An 18,654-nucleotide genomic window follows, 5' to 3' on the forward strand; every position below is an offset into this window, starting at 1 on the left:
TCAGGTCAGGGCTTAGACTAACAAACGTGTTTCAAATTGAGACTTGTTTCATTCTTATTTTTGTCATGCACAACGTAATGAACACCTATTGAGGAAAAAGAACTGAAAAGAAAATTGAAAATGTATTTTATTTTTTTAAATATATTGTCGCTAATAGTATATATACTATATATATACTATATAGTATATATATATCAAACCTATGTTTTGATTATTATTATAATTATGAATGTTATATTTGCTGCTGCGAGAGATTTTTAATAAACTAAAAACATAGGGACAGGTCGCGGTAAGAGCCTAGTCAACGCCATTATGTATTCCAAATTCTATGAGTTGCCCTTGAATCGAGGCACGAGTTTGCTATAGAAGTAGATAAGTGTACTTAGGAATTACCAACGCGCGCACTCTCGCGCCTATGTACACACCCGTCATTCAGCCACTGTAATAATACGACAAGCTTGTAATACTTACTACGAAACTATGTAAGCAACATTGTCTCCAACCCTCGAAAACAATAATAAATCAACAAATTAAAAACTAAACATGTCACGTCGTTATCTAAGGTTTCAAAATCCTAATAACACTATATGGATTATTATATTATTACGCGGTTATTAATGTACAGCAAACATCATAATAAAAGTATTATCTACACTTCTACACTAATATTATAAAGAGGAAAGATTTGATAGTTTGTTTGTTTGTTCAATAAGCTTCGAAACTACTGGACCGATTTGAAAAATTCTTTAATAATTAGAATTCTACATCATCTGAACGTAGGCTAGAATATAATAGGAGACATTACGTGACAGACCGAAGTCGTGAAAGCCGCTGGAAAAAGCTAGCATTACCAATAAATTATTTAATACATCGAATTACTATATGTATTTAATAGTATGAATATTGTATAGTTAGGTCCATTTTTTGTGTGTTTCATATGAGTATTAACCGGACTTAGCAGATTACACATAAATGGTCTGCCTCAGGGCGACCAAAGATTACGTAGACGAGCATATTTTAGGATGTGTCCTAAAGAAAAAGTGCAGGATGTGCAACAGAGACAAGCTTTCAGCTGCATCGGCGGCTCTGGGACCGGACAGAGTAGTGAACGACAGGAGTAACACTGCGATTTAACTGTCGACAGTGTCGTGTACATACATAATACATATTGAGATGACACGCATGTTGACACCACGAATCGTTAATACCAAAGTATAGTCCCATTAACATCTCTTGGTAAGCTAAATATGCATTTATTATGAGTGGGTTCACCAAACCGACACCGACATCATCGAAATACTGTCGCTTAGACATTAACAATTGCCTTCAAAAATGGTGAAGTCACAAGTATTTCACAAGCAATAGAGAAAGAGAAACGTCGTTTTGAGATGAATTCGATCGGTGGGGTGAACATGCGTATCAGCCGGCGAGCGGCAAGCAGACTAAAGCTCGATTCACACATATCAGTGAAGCCACAGTTCCGTCACAGTGTCGGCTCAGTTCAGTATCAGTGCTACAGTGTTGCGTCAGTGAAATATTTTGAATATTTAAAAATTTCAGAGAGCTGTTTCAATATTCTTGTTCAGAAACTGTGAAGTGAGTTATTTTGTTTTTGATGCCGCGGCGGCATCCGTGATCCGAAAAAAAAATATCGTCGTCAACGGGGATGCGTTCATAGTAGCTGTATGAAAAAATATTTCGCACTGTGCCGGCACTGAGCCTGAACTGTGCCTTCACTGATGTGTGAATCTGCTTAAGCAGGAGTAGAGTGAGTGAGGAGAGCGATACTGACCACGGTCTTTACCTCCTTGGTGGCCACGTTGTACATGAGCGCCGTGCCCACGTCGCGTAGCTCGGCGTCCTCGCTCAGGCAGCTGTGCACGCACACCTGCGCACGACAACACAGTCAGCGCGTTGACGATGTGTGAGTTTACGTCAAACGTTTCACTAGCGAGCGCGTTAAAAAAAATTAAAAATTTTAGATCTTGAAAGTTTTCGCTAGGGGCGCTGTAAAATCCAATTTAATGTCATTTTTTGCGCGCTCACTGGTGAGGACGTTTGATGTAAACACACTAAGCCAACAGAGGGAATATTGACAAGTAGCCGAGCTGCCGAGATACGAATGGCAATGCGCGTGGACGCACAAGGTCACACACGAATCAATCACAGAGCTCTATTCAACGCTGTGCGTTCGATTTGCTGTTTTACGTAAGCAAGCATCGTTTGTGAATACGGGTGTTAATGTCCTATGTCCCCTAAATGGGACAGGTGTTCAACTGTTCACAAATCACATAAATGAACCACGGAATTTAACGAAATTACAAGCTTACTATCTTCATGGCGCAGCTCGCAGGTGCAATATTCGGGAAACTGATCAACAGAAGCACAAACACGCACAGCGAAGTATGGGCGACACACGGTAAAAGTTACTGAATGCGTGTTTACACTATCTAACTCAATCAATTTCGCGCATAGTGTACCTGCGCCCTTAAATTCATTTACGTTACTATATTCAAGTCTTCTGCCACTTAGTTATAAGGTAGGTATAGTTCTGGGTTATAATCTTATTTTATAATGTTAAGCGTACCTTGGTGGTGGCGCGAATGTTCGAGAGCGGTACTCCGTTGGAATCCCATTCGCTGATGTAGAGCAGCCACTCGGACGACGAGATGTTCTCAAACAAGTTGCACATCTGTAACAATTTTTTTTATGTTATTAAACTCGACCTTAACGCAGGAATGTACTATCGGGGACTCTTCCGCCTGACCACTTTGTAGAAATTTTAGCGTAAGCGCATCGCTCCGGTCACGTGCTCACCCCGTCTCTAATTGGCTACGCATTTTACTATATTTATACTACGACCAATAAGAGACAATCAGGGCTTAGGTTGCAATACGAAATACCATTGTGCACTTTATTGTCATACGGTTAGGGTTTAAAACGAAATGTTTCTTTTTCTTCAATCTTTCTTAGTTTTAGGCTGAGTTGCACCACCTAACTTTGACCGTAGCTATAACGGTAACCGGTGCTTTTTGTATGGAGTTTGACAGAATTTTGACGTTTGTTAAAGTTAAAGTAAGATGGTGCAACTCAGCCTTAGAATTTTAATAATAGAATTTGGTTACAAACAAATAGATATGTATTTTTTTTAATATTGTGTTTTTATACGAGGTCTGTCTGCTTTTTGCTTTGGCGATCTGTCGACATATTCTCTCCTTTGTTTTTTTGTGAAGTTTCGTGATCAATAACCGATTGATTTGTGTTGACCCGTGCTAGTAATTGGACTGTTTGATTGCCTTTTTATTGACCTCCGCTCGATTACTGAACCATGCCTCTCAAAATAATTCTTATATTTACTTACAAACTTATCTATACATTGTTAACTGTTTAAGTATTATTTAGTTTGAAGTTTAATTGTTATTGATTTAAGACCTTGTGTAAAGACACTTAATGTGCAATAAAAAATTGAATTTGAAATAAAACTAACTTAATATTATAATATTTACGATAACCAATTACCTGGATCATTGCTACCTAGTGCAATATTTATATTAAATTTTAATAACGTAGATAAGTGTTTCTTTAAAACGGAAAACAAAATATGCATTAAAAATAAATAGAAACCTATTATAAGTTTTTATTTACATTCAAGGATTTAAGAAAGTTATAGCCAGATCTTACAATAATTGTTTTTAAGCCACAAATATTCCTTAACTCTTTACTAATTAATTCAATAACATATTGTTTTAAATTATAAGTTCCGAATAAATTAAATACCTATTAAATAAGTAAAATTCGAAAGTAACTGTATGATTTTGTATTTCTCGCCCTAACTAGCTAAACTAATATCATGAGATTTACACTCATAATATCAACAATAATTGTAGAAAGGGCTACTTTTTTCTCGGGAAATTGCATAGTTACCTCGGAATGTGCGATAGCAATTTTGTGACCCGAGCGGGCAATCGCTAGTTCAAATTTTACACGAAGCCTCATATAATATTTTGTAGCGATTCTTAATTGGGTTTCAAATTGACTAAAATGCGACGTTGCCAAACGAGCGCTACGGATGCGGGTAATAAGCAATACTCAATCCTAAGTGCTTTACATAGAGCTTGGTTTGCTAGGGCAAACATCTACAGTGATGCGCCGACGCTGCTTAGACCCGAAACATGAATGAACGGGGGCGGAGCTTAATCGAGCGTGTGTGTGCAAACAATTTAGGCCCTTAAGGTGTCAAGGCGTTCGAGTCCCCGATAGTACCTCTAAAAATTAAGGTTTGTGAAGGCCTGGTATTCGAGCGCTTTCATCTCCCACTAGGCCGAAAATTGTTTTGGGCCCCACGAGACTGGCAATTTTGTTTTTGTAATGAAATTTTCAACCAGAAAAGAACGTAAAGAACCGAAGCGAGAACTACACAAGTCGACCCGAATAAATATACCTACTTGAAAATAGGATGTATCCTACCTAAGGATTTTGTGTGCGCGTAGGACAGCAGCGCGTGGTGGCGCCGGTCCTGCTGCAGCAGCGACACTCACCAGGCGTGCGGTCGATGGAGTGCGCGTAGGACAGCAGCGCGTGGTGGCGCCGGTCCTGCTGCAGCAGCGGCACTCACCAGGCGTGCGAGCGCGCGCTGCTCGGGCAGCGGGCGCGCGTCGATGGAGTGCGCGTAGGACAGCAGCGCGTGGTGGCGCCGGTCCTGCTGCAGCAGCGGCACTCACCAGGCGTGCGGTCGATGGAGTGCGCGTAGGACAGCAGCGCGTGGTGGCGCCGGTCCTGCTGCAGCAGCGGCACTCACCAGGCGTGCGAGCGCGCGCTGCTCGGGCAGCGGGCGCGCGTCGATGGAGTGCGCGTAGGACAGCAGCGCGTGGTGGCGCCGGTCCTGCTGCAGCAGCGGCACTCACCAGGCGTGCGAGCGCGCGCTGCTCGGGCAGCGGGCGCGCGTCGATGGAGTGCGCGTAGGACAGCAGCGCGTGGTGGCGCCGGTCCTGCTGCAGCNTTAAAAATAGTGCTTACAATTCCTGAAGTATTAAATAAAAAAAAGACTTATAATAAAAACTTTAAAGTATTGCTCTTTTATGGAGCCTTCACATATCTTATCTTTTTGCCCTAATGAAAGATGTGGAATATATTGCAGCGCCTTATGTAGTTGTAATAGATGCTATTTTGCACTAAAAATGTATTCTGTAGGCCTAAGATGCGCGCCGTGATAACTTTTATCGACGTCAAAATGTATGGGGAAAATCGATAAAATGGTGTGATAAACGGTTATCGCGGCGCGCATCTTAGGCCTACTGATGTGCTGTTAACTGTATAATTTTGCAGGCTGCCGAAAACCATCCGTATAATGAGACTGGGCCCCAAGTCACGAGTGGCGGCGAGTTTATCGCACTGCTGCGAGCAGGAACTATCCGTCAAGTGTGAGACGCCCGAAGACCTTGAGAAACTCTACGACTCTATGGTAAGAAGATTATTTTCCATTTTATTTCGCTCTTACATTCCATTCCATTCGGTTTTAAAATGCAGGTTTTCTTTTCTGATGCTGCCACTAATCTATTTTTATTACAGGAGGTAGTTGGAGTGACGTGCTTAGGGGCATCTCACGCCATGCTGTCGCGAACGACCTTCGATATGTGCATTGTTGATGAAGCGACTCAGGTGATAATGAGAATCAAACTTCTTGTTTTGTAGAATAAATGATATTGGACTTTATTAACATCCCGATTAGAGCCAATATGTGTAACCTGTAATAATTTCAGGTCCTCCAAAGTACAGTTCTGAGGCCCTTGTTTGCTGCGAAGCGTTTCGTTCTGGTGGGAGACCCGGACCAACTGCCCCCAGTCGTACGGAGCAGAGCTGCCAGGTATTATATCTCACTAAGGCTGGGTTGCACCATCTTACTTTAGCTTTGACAAACTTCAAAAATCTGTCAAACTCCATACATATAGTTCCAAAATACTGGACTGTCCTGTCGATGACATTGACAGTGGGGCGCCACCGTCAATACCGGATCGCTGGTTCAGATATTTGCCATGTTGGAAACCATATAGTTGAACGATGGTAGCGCCCCCCTGTCATTGAGTTTGGTGGGACAGTTCAGCGTGGGTCATCTATATGCACCAGTTATTGTCATAGTTACCGTCAAAGTTAGGTGGTTCAACTCAGCCTTGGTATACATTAGTCAACTCAAATGAATCAAATCTCATCAATCAAACTTTATAGCATCACAGTTCCCAAAATGCTAAAATGGAGGTTCATAGTTTGTATTTTTAGCAGCTTTCTGGTTGAACAGATTACTTAAATATTTCTTTTCTTGCAAAACTGATTTTATAACGGTGTACCGAGTGATTAATCAAATTGATATTCTTTTCAATTTATCAACCATTTATTTACATGAGTAGGCATGTCATTAAAGCAATTTAAAAATTTGTCTTTTATTTATGGTGGAAATTGGTTGTTTTAGGCGACTAGGCATGGAAGAGAGTTTATTCCACCGTCTCATGAGCGATGCAGCCACGTCGACTTTGGCATTACAGTACCGCATGAACGCGCCGCTGGCCGCGCTTGCTAACACCGTCGCTTATGGCGGCAAGCTGCTCTGTGCCAACGACGCGGTCGCTCGAGCCCGCCTGGACGTCGACTTGCAGGCAAGTATATGACGTCACACCTGCAGGCGATAGGAGAGAGTCTATAGCGACCTGGTGACGTCACGCTGGCGCTGCAGTACCGCATGAACGCGCCGCTGGCCGAACTCGCCAACACCGTCGCGTATGACGGCAAGCTGCTCTGNGGTGCAGCAGCAGCGACACGTCGTCCCGCAGCGCGCACGCCGCCAGGCACGACAGCGTCGCCACGCGCACCTCCTCGCTCAGCGTTTCGTCGTTCAAGAGTCGCCCTGCAATCGGCGACAGGTCAGTTACGCGAGTTTCAATATCGATCGATCTCGAGTGCGTGCAATCCGGAGACGGGAGGTACTGACCGACGAAGGCGAGGAACTCGTCGCCGAGCACCCAGCTGCCCTCGCCCAGCACGAGGTACTGCTGCAGCTCGTCCAGGCTGGCGCGCTCGTCCGCGCCCAGCGCCGCGCCCTCCAGCGCGCGCGCCAGCCGCTCGTACTCGCGCGGGCCCTGGGGGGACGCGCCGTTGTTTCATTATTATATTTTCAACTAAAGCCCGGTCCGTGAGCTCGTAGAATTTTGTCCAATGACCCCTAGCTAACCATCCTTATCGCTCGCGCGTAATTATATTGCTGTCGCGACTGTGCGACTGGCACCCGCAGTGAGTGTGCGAGCGCGATAGCAACATAATTACGCACGAGCGATAAGGATAGGTAGCTAGCGGTCATTGGAGAAAATTCTACGTGCTCACGGACCAGACTATACATTTTTATAGCCCTGCAGCCCTGGTATAAATAGACGTTTGAATTATCTAGTATTGACATCCAGATTAATCGAAAGGACTGTAACCGGTCGATGTGAGCTTAATGTGATGTGATCACGTCAGAAGGAAGCTTGCGAGTTGATCAACAACTATAAAGATTTTGGCAAGATCCTTTATTCCTTTTATATTTGGCAACGAATGCTCCCCGTCCTGGAGACGCATATTATGCGATTGCATTTGCGTTAATCTATTATGCGAGTGTTATAATTAGCCCGGTCCTTCCCGTCCACATATGACGGCGGCGCACAGTGGTCGGCTTTGTATGGGAGAGCGGAAATAATTACATTTTTCAGTGTTGTCATGTTTCTTTTCATAATATTGCTTTAAAATGATAAAAAGAAAGTTATATAGTGCAATGTCTATATTTTAATACATAACAGAAATGACTAACAAATAATGTCACTTTTTTATCAGGTCTAAAACTTCATGGTTTAGAACTAAACATTTTTTGCTGATTTTACTTCTAAATTTATTGATCAATGGATCAGACGAAGCCAGAAGAATGTTCATAATATCCTCATTTGCACCGAGAGTACCTACTCTCTCATCCCCGTCTCGTCATATCCAATCACTTAACCTCATTAGATAAATAAATCGTATGTCAAGGGTAGCAGATATTAGCAGCTAATTTATAATAGGCTAGTTACTAGAAGGACTAAGGAATCTTTTGATACATACATCTCCACTAGGATCGACAAGGCAAAAAAGTTATGGTCCAAGAAAAGCAATAATTTCGAATATAAAAGAGCGTCTTTTATATAGGTCAAGTAGGACATGACGACAGCAGTTATTTGCAAAATATAGTTTAAATGTAAATACATAATGCTTCCTAAAAGACAATTAAAAAGAAATATTGTTGATATCATCAATGTCTTAAGAAATACATTCGTAGACATCCGAGCGTAGAAACTACGCTTAAATAAATATTTCGTGTTTGATCAACTTATGACGCATAATTTTCCTTTAAAATGACGTTTAATTGACATTTTTTTTGTGATTATGATCCCATAACTATTCTACAATAAGGCTACTATGCTAATTTTAATGAATTAGAACCTTCCAATTTTGGACTTTTTTCCGCTTGCCGACTACTGTGCGGCGTTGTGGATGCGCAAGCACAGTGCGCATCGGAACCGTGAGGGCGGGCGCGGACGCGGCGCCCACGGCCGGCCGTGGCAGTGACTCACGGCGCGATGCGAGCTGTAAACACTTGACTGTTTCCGAAGGATGGTACAATGGATCACTGTGCGAAATGTGATTTCTAAGCATGGTAATCATAATCCATTTCCCCCCATCAAGGAAATATGATAAAACATAGTAGAATAGCGGGTAAATGTCGAGAAACGTGAGAATTTTGCAGTTCATAGAAAAACAACCGTTGGGACAATAAACTTACGAATGCATTTTTACAACATTTTAAAACATGAAGAAGGACCACATAAAACTAAAATTTTACTCCCAAATAAGAGATAGGGACACGTGATTTATAAACATTTAATTGACGTTAAATATTTGTAGGTTTCATGTTTTCATGACATAGGAGCACAGACGGAAGTGTTCTTTGTGATATCGTGTAGTCTAAATGGTTTAATGCAAATTGTGTTTTGGTTTTATGATTATTAATTTTCCTTGCTTCATTGGATGTCTAAATAAGGATGCCGTGAGCGAAGTCCAGATGTCGTGGTACAATTTGGAGCATTTCCATAATATAATAATCGCGTCTGAGTCACTCTTGCACCGGGAGTCACGTTGTTATTTCTGCAGCGTGTAAATTATTGCTCGAATATTTGGCTGGCAATATTCTAATACTCTAGAAAAGTCACTACATTTGTTTCATAATCGAATAAATTCAATTCTCAATAATAGTTTACTGCTTCATAATGTTATGAAGTGTGCAGTTTTATCTGGGATTATTGGTATTCATAGTTCAACCGTTTTTGTTAATCCTTAGTGGAACAAAGTGATTTTAAAAGAATTTGAAGAATATTTGACTACCTAAGTGATTACGGGATGCGTAAACAAGTAGTTTGTCGGATGTCGGCTGACCGGCCGCCGGCCGCCCACGCGCCACTCGCAAACAAACGGCACATCGTTTCCACATCATTCACGCAGGAAAATTACTGGTATGCCGTGGAGTATACTAATGTACAAATACAAAAGTTCTTATTAGAGACTTGAAATAAGGCTGAAGCTTACTAGTCACAAATATGATGAATTGATGATGATAAAATGTAGATAACATGACATTTTTTGACGCGGTCTTATTTACTGATAAACATCACAGTTACACATACTTAGTCAATCGGAAAAACTTGTTGCTGATGAGTTAATTAATGCAGTTTTTTCTGAAAGACGCGATCTACTTTGAAGAAGGAGCAACAGAAGGTGCTTAAGAATTTCGAGGAACAACTGTCTTGAAATCCTTAGGCTGAGTTGCAAAATCTTACTTTAACTTTTACAAACGTCAAAAATATGTCAAAGTCCATACAAAAAGTATCGGTTAATGTTATTGGTGCGGTTAAACAAGGTGATACAACTCAGCTTTAGTGTTGTATGAAAACTGTAATTGACTGTCCGTTTGATTTTAGGGCAGACAGGTGCTGAAAAGAAGCCGTTTACAACTGTAACTCCTCGCATCTCCTGAGTAGAGTAGAAGAGTGAGCAGGCAGGGCAGGTGAGTAGTGAATGAGGGTGTTAGCAGGCCTGTTCATCTCCGCGAGTTTGCATCGAAAACAAAACACGCGCGACTGCCCCTCCTGAGATACCTAATCGACAGGACAATCACGAGCGAGTATTGACGCACGCACGTATTCTTCACCCATTTGCATTGTAAAGACAATAAACAATATATAAAAACCAATCAATATATAAAAACGGTGGTGTAATTAATACTGTGCAGTATTTTTTAACTGCCTGAATAATATTAGAAACACAAAATTTACTTCATGCTTATTCATGTATTTCCTCCGCCATTTTCCGCAGTTTGACACCTCACGTCACACATCATTTTACCGAAGTCAGCCCATTGAAGTAATATTACTACGTATAGAACAGACATCGCGAACAAAATATGTACAGTGCGGGGTGCGGGGCGGGAATTTGACGGACAGCTGTCAATCAAATCCATGACTATCAAGTTTCATAATTTATGGCGATAAAATCTGCACCAGAAAATGTCGTACTTCATTGATAGGATTGCACGAATAGTGACGTTCCTGCGGTCGCCTCATCATAGACATTGTGAATCGATTGTGAAAATATGAACAAATCGGCTAAATTGTGTTAAATGGCAATGCCAGATTTTGTATGGAAGGTGGCGTCTTTTTTTTTTTCGCGCGGCCATCGACCAAATCTTGTTTTTTGATTAAAAAATAGTGTAATAAACCAAACTTACTATGACATGTATACCTCTAAACTCAGTCTGAACTGAGTTACGAGCATTAGAAGTTTGATGATTTTCATACTAGATTTGCTTTTTGCGCGCAAGTTTTGTAAGAAATTGTAACAAAATATTGCGCTATTTTTTTATTGCGCTGATTCTGCTCCACACTGATGTCTGGAGCCTTTAATGGATGGTATTTTTTGTTTACACATAGGTACAATGTCACTATTTTGTTGCAATTTCTTACAAAACTTGCGCGCAAAAAGCAAATCTAGTATGAAAATCATCAAACTTTTAATGCTCGTAACTCAGTTCAGACTGAGTTTAGAGGTATACATGTCATAGTAAGTTTGGTTTATTACACTATTTTGTAATCAAAAAACAAAGTTTGGTCGATGGCCGCGCGAAAAAAAAAAGACGCCAATTTCCGGCATTGTCTTTTTCATGGTGCTCAATAGCAAAAAGGTTCAGCTACTTACATTATTTTCTTTTATTATATGGTGCGTTTCCTGTAATGTAATCAAAGCTCCCTTAGACTAAAATTAGCCCTCCTAGACAAGTGACAAAACGTAGCAGTTGAAACATTCGAAATCACTTCGCTCTGCCGTTTTTTGGTGTTAGTTACGACTATTAGTAATTTGTGCAATACAAAGTGCTTATCTTTAAAAAAATATTTTTATTGCTGTATTTCGTATACTATCTTTAATCTCTACTTCAATTTCTACTATAATCATCCTTTCGTATACTAATTTATGCGTCAGTGTCAAGTCTGCGATTTTTATTCTTTGAAATTTTCGTAAAATGGCTGCCGCCGCGGTGACGCCTTGTAATTAACAAATTAAAATTAAATTAGTGTTTTAAAGTGCATAAATGTAAAACTTAATGGTAAAAAGTCATTCCTTGATTTTTACTTAATATGTATCTGGAGTTATTTGAACAGTATTTTCGTCTATAGGATGGCATATTTCAAAAAACAAAACTGCACTCAAGCGTGTTGTCACAGCAACCGCTGAGCACATACTAATTGAATTTCGGTCCGTGGACCTATTTGCGTGCCAGAAACAGTCTAGTTGACATGTCTTCTCTAGTACGTAGTACATTATAACTCAATGAGTCAGCCTATGTCTTCGGCGCAGTACCGATCACTGACGTTTGTCAACAAAATGGTGCTCAACTCTTGAGACAAGGTAAATTACACCATATTGTTAACGACATAGAGCATACATTTTTTTAAATAACTTCGCGAAGAAAATCTTCTGTACGAAGTACTTATTATTATTACTTACGTCGACGTCGTTGAAGACGATGGGCGGGTCGCGGGGCTTGGCGCGCGGCTCGGCCAGCAGCTCGGCGGCGGCGGCCACGGCGGCCGACGACGGCCCGGCGCGCGACACCTCCTCCTCGCGCGGCAGCGCCTCCACCGCTTCGGCCATGTCTGCGCCTGCGCCGCAACACGACCGTCAACACCTCGTTCGATACCTTCGAATGCTCTATCGCCCTTGGTAGATCAGGGGAATAGTTTTCCGAGGTACACATTTCATAAAATAAATATCTGAACAACATATTATGAGTGAGGAGAAAACAAGTTTTAGCATTTAAATTACCATTTTGGAAAATAAAATATGTACAAACAAAACATCGGAGTCTTAGTTATAAGGTCCCGTTTATAACCTTTGGGTACGAAACCCTAAAAAGTATGAATTAATTGAAAAAATTCTACAGAACTACAGGAACCCATGTGGGTTTAACTGCTATTTAATTACGCTATATTTACATCAACAATGAGGGTATTACTTATTTTCAATGATGAGCTTACGGTGTATCAGCTCATAAATGTCGCACTGACGATACTAATAAAACGCAGAGCCACTCTTTTTACTTTTATGACACGGCTATAAATTGCACGCGAGTTCAGTCATCTATTTGTCTAATGAGATCAACTGCCGACGCGCGCGCAGAGATCGAGGGCGTGATTCAGTTCACTCGACGTAGAGATCGCAGGAAGGAAATTTATCATCGTTCGCCACTTTTAGGTATTTCAGCATTTTCACAAAATCAAAGATCTCAAACAAAATCAGCACAACGAAACCGAGAACACCCGCTCCGGCGTGCGCAGGAATAAATATTTATATCGATAAGTCGGTCAACAGCCGCGGGCGCACTCCGCGGCGTCACGACAGACGATAATTCACGAGTATCGGGTTCCGGCCGCGGGGCCGCACCAGGAACGCGGTTCAATTTAACCGGAGTCAGGACAGAAACGGGTCGGTTATTTTCAGAGACGGTTCAAGCGGGGTGCCACACGGCAGTACCTTAAGGTTCGGGGTGCGTGCGGCGGCGGGGCGTGTGCGGCGGGCCCGGGCGACGCGGCGCGAATGCCGCCCGCCCCAGCGCGCTGGCGCCGCGCCAGCAGCCAGCGCACGCCGGTCTCCACGCGCACACTATATTTATACCCGGGTTCGCGCGGCCGCCCCCTGCGCCGCGTGGGCTCGGGCCCCAGCACCGCGGCGTGCGGCGGCGAGCATGCTGGGCGGCGGTGCGCTCGCCGCAGCACGCGGCACGTTTCCTGTAGGCCTAAGATGCGCGCCGTAATGGGCCGTTATCACGCTATTTTATCGATTTTGCCCATACAAATTGTCGTCGATAAAAGTCATCACGGCGCGCACTGGTGCTCTTTTTTTAGGATTCACGACACGGGCCAACGAGGTCAAAAACCTGAACTCCACTCGAGAGTTCATCCGGGCGATGATACAAGGAAATACGCAGCGAACCGATAGGTTATTTAGAATGTACTTGTGCGTACGTAATTTCTAAAACTAGTATTTACTAATGAATCATGTAGAAAATTTAAAAGGTTTGAAAGCTTTAGTAAGACGCATTTCTACAACGTGTTTTACGTATCATCATTTCACATTTCCTTTGCCTGTTCCAAACGCAAATCTTAGGTTAGGAATACACCACAAGCCACATTTCCTTAGTCATGTACTCTTGTCTATAAAAGTTACAATAAAAGTTATTACTCAAATATTACTTCACTCACAATGACTCCAAGTTTATTACTTTGTTGGAGTATGATATCCATACATATCTAGAATATCTATCACACCGGCTGTTGCGGCCCTACTCGCGCCTCATCATTTTCCAATAGCAATATCTACTTGTAATGTAAATGTCACATAACTTTTGTCCGTCAATACTTTATATTGAGTTAAACATTGTGTAAAATCACTTCTCTTTTGGATTCCGATCGAACAACATCAAAATTGTAACGTCTCAAGAATACAACGAAATAAGCAGTTTCCGAGTTTTATTTATAAAATTCCATCGCGTCTGCAAGGCGCGAACACCGGCAAAGTTTACGAGATAAGATTTTGCGTTGTTCATTATCGTAGGCGCATGCCGGTTCGTTTTTGAATTGTTGCTCATTTCAAAGCGTCAGGAGTTTACCAATAAGCGTTTCGAAGCAGTGTCGGTTCATAATCTTCGGGAAGACCTTCCTCGAGCTCCCGCTCGGCCGACTGGACTCAGCCGCACTCACCGTCCGGGTCGTGGTCGCCGGCCGCGTGCTGCTTCTTGCGCTCCTTGCGCGCGAGCTGCTCCGCCAGCGTGCTGCGCCGCTGCTCCCGCTCGGCCGACTGGACTCAGCCGCACTCACCGTCCGGGTCGTGGTCGCCGGCCGCGTGCTGCTTCTTGCGTTTCTTCTCCTTCTTGCGCTCCTTGCGCGCGAGCTTCTCCGCCAGCGTGCTGCGCCGCTGCTCCAGCTCAGCCGACTGTACTCTGTATCAAAATGTCAACCATCAGTTCAATTCTTATTACCTTATCGCAATAATGTGAGTAAACGATAATAGGCCAGTAGAATTAGATTTTAAATCGGAAATAATTCCTACAAAAGATTTTATTGTTTTAATGGCTTCATTGGTTGCCTATTAAGGCTCTCCTATGTTTTCAACTTCGACGGAGTTGTGCTTAAGTGGTGGGGGCCCCCGAAAGGGGCGCTTTTTCGGTTTTCCGGTTATACCGCGTAAAGGACTTACCCTATCGAAAAGTGGTCTTCATGTTGGTTGAAGGGCATTTAATCCTGCATTGAATAATACCAAATTCATATGTTTTGGACAAACTGTTCTCGTGTTTATCTTCGACAAAGTAGAATGTACGTATAATTAATAATTCTCTCTACGTCCAATATCTCGTCCCCCTAGGCTCCCAAGCCTTGTAAAGAGTCGCCTTAACCAGCGCATCCCTGTCAAGGCTTATGAGTTGGATTCGCCTATCCTTGTTTGTCCTCCTTACTTGCTCTCTCCTGAACGAATCTGTGTTATCTACTATGGTTGCCCCTATTCATTGTTGTGCTTGTACCCTCCTGTACGATTGCATTGCTTAGCCGTAAGCCTGGTCTAAGGTTCGACGCCACAAAATCAACTTCGTATGCGTGAAAATAGTTTAAAATACTATTTCCCGTGATTGCAATATTTTTCTTTACTGCTTCGCCTCGAGTGATTGTATAATATAATTGAGAAAGCTCAATTTATGAGCTATTCAACACAAAAATAATTATTTAAATCAAACTAGTAATTCTTGAGATTAGCGCGTTCAAACAAACAAACAAAAAAACTCTTCAGCGTTTTAATATGAACTTGTTGTTGTTGATTTTTGGCGTCGAACCTTAGACCTTAGACCAGGCATACGGCTAGGCAACGTAGTCGTGCAGGAGGGTGCAAGGAAGAGAGGCAGCCACAGTAGGTAACACAGAGTCGTTCAGGAGAGTGCAAGGAAGAGGTGCAGCAACCGCAGTTACGGAACGGCTGGGACGAACAAGGATAGGCGCATCCAGCTCGTAAGCCTTGATAGGGTTACACTGGTTTAGGCGGTCCTTTTCAAGACTTAAAAGCCTGCGGGTAACGAGCCATTGGACGTGGAGAGGGTCATTAATTATACATATATTTTCTACTTTGCCGAACATTAGCACGAGAACGGTTTGTCCAAAACATTTGAATTTGGTCTTATTTAATGCAGGATTAAGTGCCCTTCAACCGTCAGGAAGATCACTTTTCGATAGGGTAAGTCCTTTACGCGGTATAACTGGAAAACCGAAAAAATGCCCCTTTCGGCGGCCCCACCACTTAAGCACAACTCCGTCGAAGTCGAAAACCTAGGAGTGTCTTTATGGGCAACCAATGAAGCCATTAAGCAATAAAATCTTTTGTAGGAATTATTTCCGATTTGATTCATTTTTGTTTAATTCTACTGGCCTATTAGAACATTAACATCAACATGACAAATATATTTGAATTCAATCACAATCAAAAATCAATTTACAGATTGCGCACACCGTTTATGCAATGTAAAGTGGACACAAAATGAGTAATTCAAGAAAAGGTTATTAGACGAATTTTCAATCTCAATTAAGTTCAGTGGTCATTTACAATTTTACAGTTGAGGCCCTTATAGTGAACGGAATAGGTTAATTCATACCTTGACACCTCTTCGACGTAACGGCTCACGGTAGCAGTGTTTGATAAATATTTATGATTCGTTAGTACAAAAATAAAAATGCTCACAAAGGATATTACGGTTTTTATTTAAATTTCATAACGGGTCTACATATATTTTTTATTTAAACAACGACATCTATTATAATATAACAAGCGATAAATATTATAATATCAATAGATAAATGTTAATATTTCAGATGAGAAGTAAATAAAATTGACGCAGTTACGAAAAGATTATGATTCGCAGTGAAACGTGAAAATATGAGTTTCGGTTTCGGTCACAACGGTAATTACCGTCGTCGCGTCGTCCTCTCTGTAAAAATTGTATCGTGATATTTGGCTACGCAACTTTAGACGTGGTTTCGTGCGGTCGGGCACGGAGACCGTCCGAGCGTGCTCGGACGTGGAGCGGGGCGAAAGTTTGTTCAGGCGTTTCTTCTCAGCACTTGCCATATGTTTGTCTCGAAGCGCTGGTAGGTCCCAAAAGATAAGGAGACATGTAAAGTGCCCCATAAGGGCTACCTTTTATTTTTTTTTTATTTTCTATTGACGTTCATAAGTGCCACTTGTGGTCTAAACTGAATAAATATTTTTGATTTTGATTTTGATTTTGAAAAACAAACGAACGTGTCAACGGAGCGGCGCCGCCGGGGCCCGCTGCCGGTCGGCAGGCGCTCACAGCGGGCGGTGCTGGTGCGCGGGCCCGGGCGGGCGCCAGCGCTGCAGGAAAGCGCGCGCGGCGCGGGCGGCGCGCACAGTGGCGCCCACGGCCCGCACGCCGCGCACGCACGCTCGCATCGCGCACGCCGCGCAGCCGCAGCCGCCGCCGCCGCCGCACCTGCCGGGGACCTCCGCCTGTACCGCCGGTCGCGGCCGACGGCGACGTTGACGCGGCCCGGGGCGAACACCCGCCCGATGAACGCAACAGTGTGACCTCCCACTTTCTCATCCAGCCCCGGCCGGTTGTCTCGCCCGCTCGACCTTCACCCCTCCCTCGTCGACCCCTCTCTCTTTCGGAGCTTCATTTTGAGAATATTTTGCTATGGTCCTCGGCGAAATTACCTCCTCGTTCCGACTTAATTCTGAGTTGCATCATGTGCACTATAATACTTTGTACACTCTGAGTGTCCTGCGTTGCTTTAAAGTCTGATTAAGTGTAGGCCTCGTATCGACTTGAGCATGCTCAGCGCTCAAGTGGAGACAGCTGAGCACTCAGGTTCAGGCTCGGCTCAGGCGTCTCCGCTTGAACTAAATGAGCAGCTCATTCGCCTGAACATGTTCATGTTGATAAATGACATAAGTTAATAAATGTGATACAAAATCATTCGTTCGTAAAAGCAAGTAATGTTTGTCATAATTTTGCTTTGCCACGTATCAGGGAAAAAATACGAGACGCCACACCGAATGCGTGAACCGTTCGATAAACTAAACTGCATTCGAATCGAACGCTATCTTAACTAAACGCGCCAAAGTTAAACCACGTAAAATAAAATGGGTGACTAATCATTGGTCAGTGATAAAACTTAAAGCAGTTAATATTGGTTACACAATAAAAAGATGCATTTGTTATTTATAGTAAGCGTTTCTATGAAAATGTAAGAAGCATAATAAGTTACCTCGCCTCCTCTATCTGGTTGTTGAGCGTCAGGTACTCAGGGCTGTCCTGGCGACTGTGGCGCACGCCGTTCGCGTACACTGACTGCGACCAAACACATGGAACATCACCCACAAAATAAAATATGTTTTGGAAAATATTCACATCAAAAAGTTCATCTACTAAACCTAGTTAAAGGTTCTGCCTACGGGAAGAAAAATATTTGTTTCATTAATGGATTTGTAGTTGCACATCATCACGCTATAATTTAGAAGAAAAGATCTGGTAACTTTCAATCAACTCACAGAGTGGAATATTAGTATTAATCCTACTGGGGAGCGTCGGAGCGACCGGCGCCGGGCTCGCTGTCGGTGCCCGGACTCTGAAAACGGACTTCAGTTCACGTAATACTCGCCAACTCCCCTATAATAGGCTCGTAATTTTCTAAATTCATTTAATGTCCTATAAATACTAAGGAATGTGAGTGGACCTACGTATTGTATGCTACTTTCGCAATCACCATTAAACAGCTCGTGCGCATTCGTTTATTAGAACTTTCAGGCAGTTTTTTCACCGGACGACGGACCTTCAAAATACAGAATCCTTTGTTTGCTGTAATTTTCTCGCCGGACCTATGTCCGATGCACACGTTCATCTTAAACCACCGCTAAATCCGGCGAAAATATCGGGCCGTAGTCCGGTAAAAAATAACGGATGTTTACAAACGGCCTCATTCGTTTTAAATA

General features: G+C 42.7%; 2 protein-coding genes across 6 annotated transcripts in view; one reads left to right on the top strand and one right to left on the bottom strand.

Moving 5' to 3' along the window:
- The window catches only part of LOC114353093 (uncharacterized), a 37,371-nt gene that overhangs the window by 8,180 nt on the left and 10,537 nt on the right, over positions 1-18,654 (bottom strand). For 3 of the 5 annotated variants that reach the window (XM_028304920.1, XM_028304922.1, XM_028304921.1), the window contains exons 6-13: positions 17,931-18,013; positions 14,478-14,599; positions 12,109-12,263; positions 6,980-7,127; positions 6,792-6,895; positions 4,905-4,991; positions 2,588-2,692; positions 1,793-1,888 (exon numbers count right to left, since the gene is read on the bottom strand). In XM_028304920.1, coding sequence (XP_028160721.1) covers positions 1,793-1,888; positions 2,588-2,692; positions 4,905-4,991; positions 6,792-6,895; positions 6,980-7,127; positions 12,109-12,263; positions 14,478-14,599; positions 17,931-18,013 — 900 coding nt within the window. The other 2 variants (XM_028304923.1, XM_028304924.1) reach the window with 1 other exon arrangement.
- LOC114353096 (DNA replication ATP-dependent helicase/nuclease DNA2-like) lies at positions 5,329-6,687 on the top strand. The gene is made up of 4 exons (XM_028304933.1): positions 5,329-5,461; positions 5,569-5,658; positions 5,760-5,863; positions 6,464-6,687. Exons 1-4 carry the CDS (start codon positions 5,348-5,350, stop codon positions 6,657-6,659), a joined length of 504 nt encoding a protein of 167 aa, XP_028160734.1. The 5' UTR covers positions 5,329-5,347; the 3' UTR covers positions 6,660-6,687.

This window comes from Ostrinia furnacalis, unplaced genomic scaffold, assembly GCF_004193835.3.
Source record: "Ostrinia furnacalis isolate ACB-3 unplaced genomic scaffold, ASM419383v2 OfSCF1605, whole genome shotgun sequence".
Lineage (NCBI taxonomy): Eukaryota > Metazoa > Arthropoda > Insecta > Lepidoptera > Crambidae > Ostrinia > Ostrinia furnacalis.

Coding starts and splice junctions, on each gene's coding strand:
- LOC114353096 (XM_028304933.1), top strand. CDS start 5,348: ATGAGACTGGGCCCCAAGTCACGAGTGGCGGCGAGTTTATCGCACTGC. Junction 5,659..5,759: donor TTGTTGATGAAGCGACTCAG/GTGATAATGAGA, acceptor TAATAATTTCAG/GTCCTCCAAAGTACAGTTCT. Junction 5,864..6,463: donor GTACGGAGCAGAGCTGCCAG/GTATTATATCTC, acceptor TGGTTGTTTTAG/GCGACTAGGCATGGAAGAGA.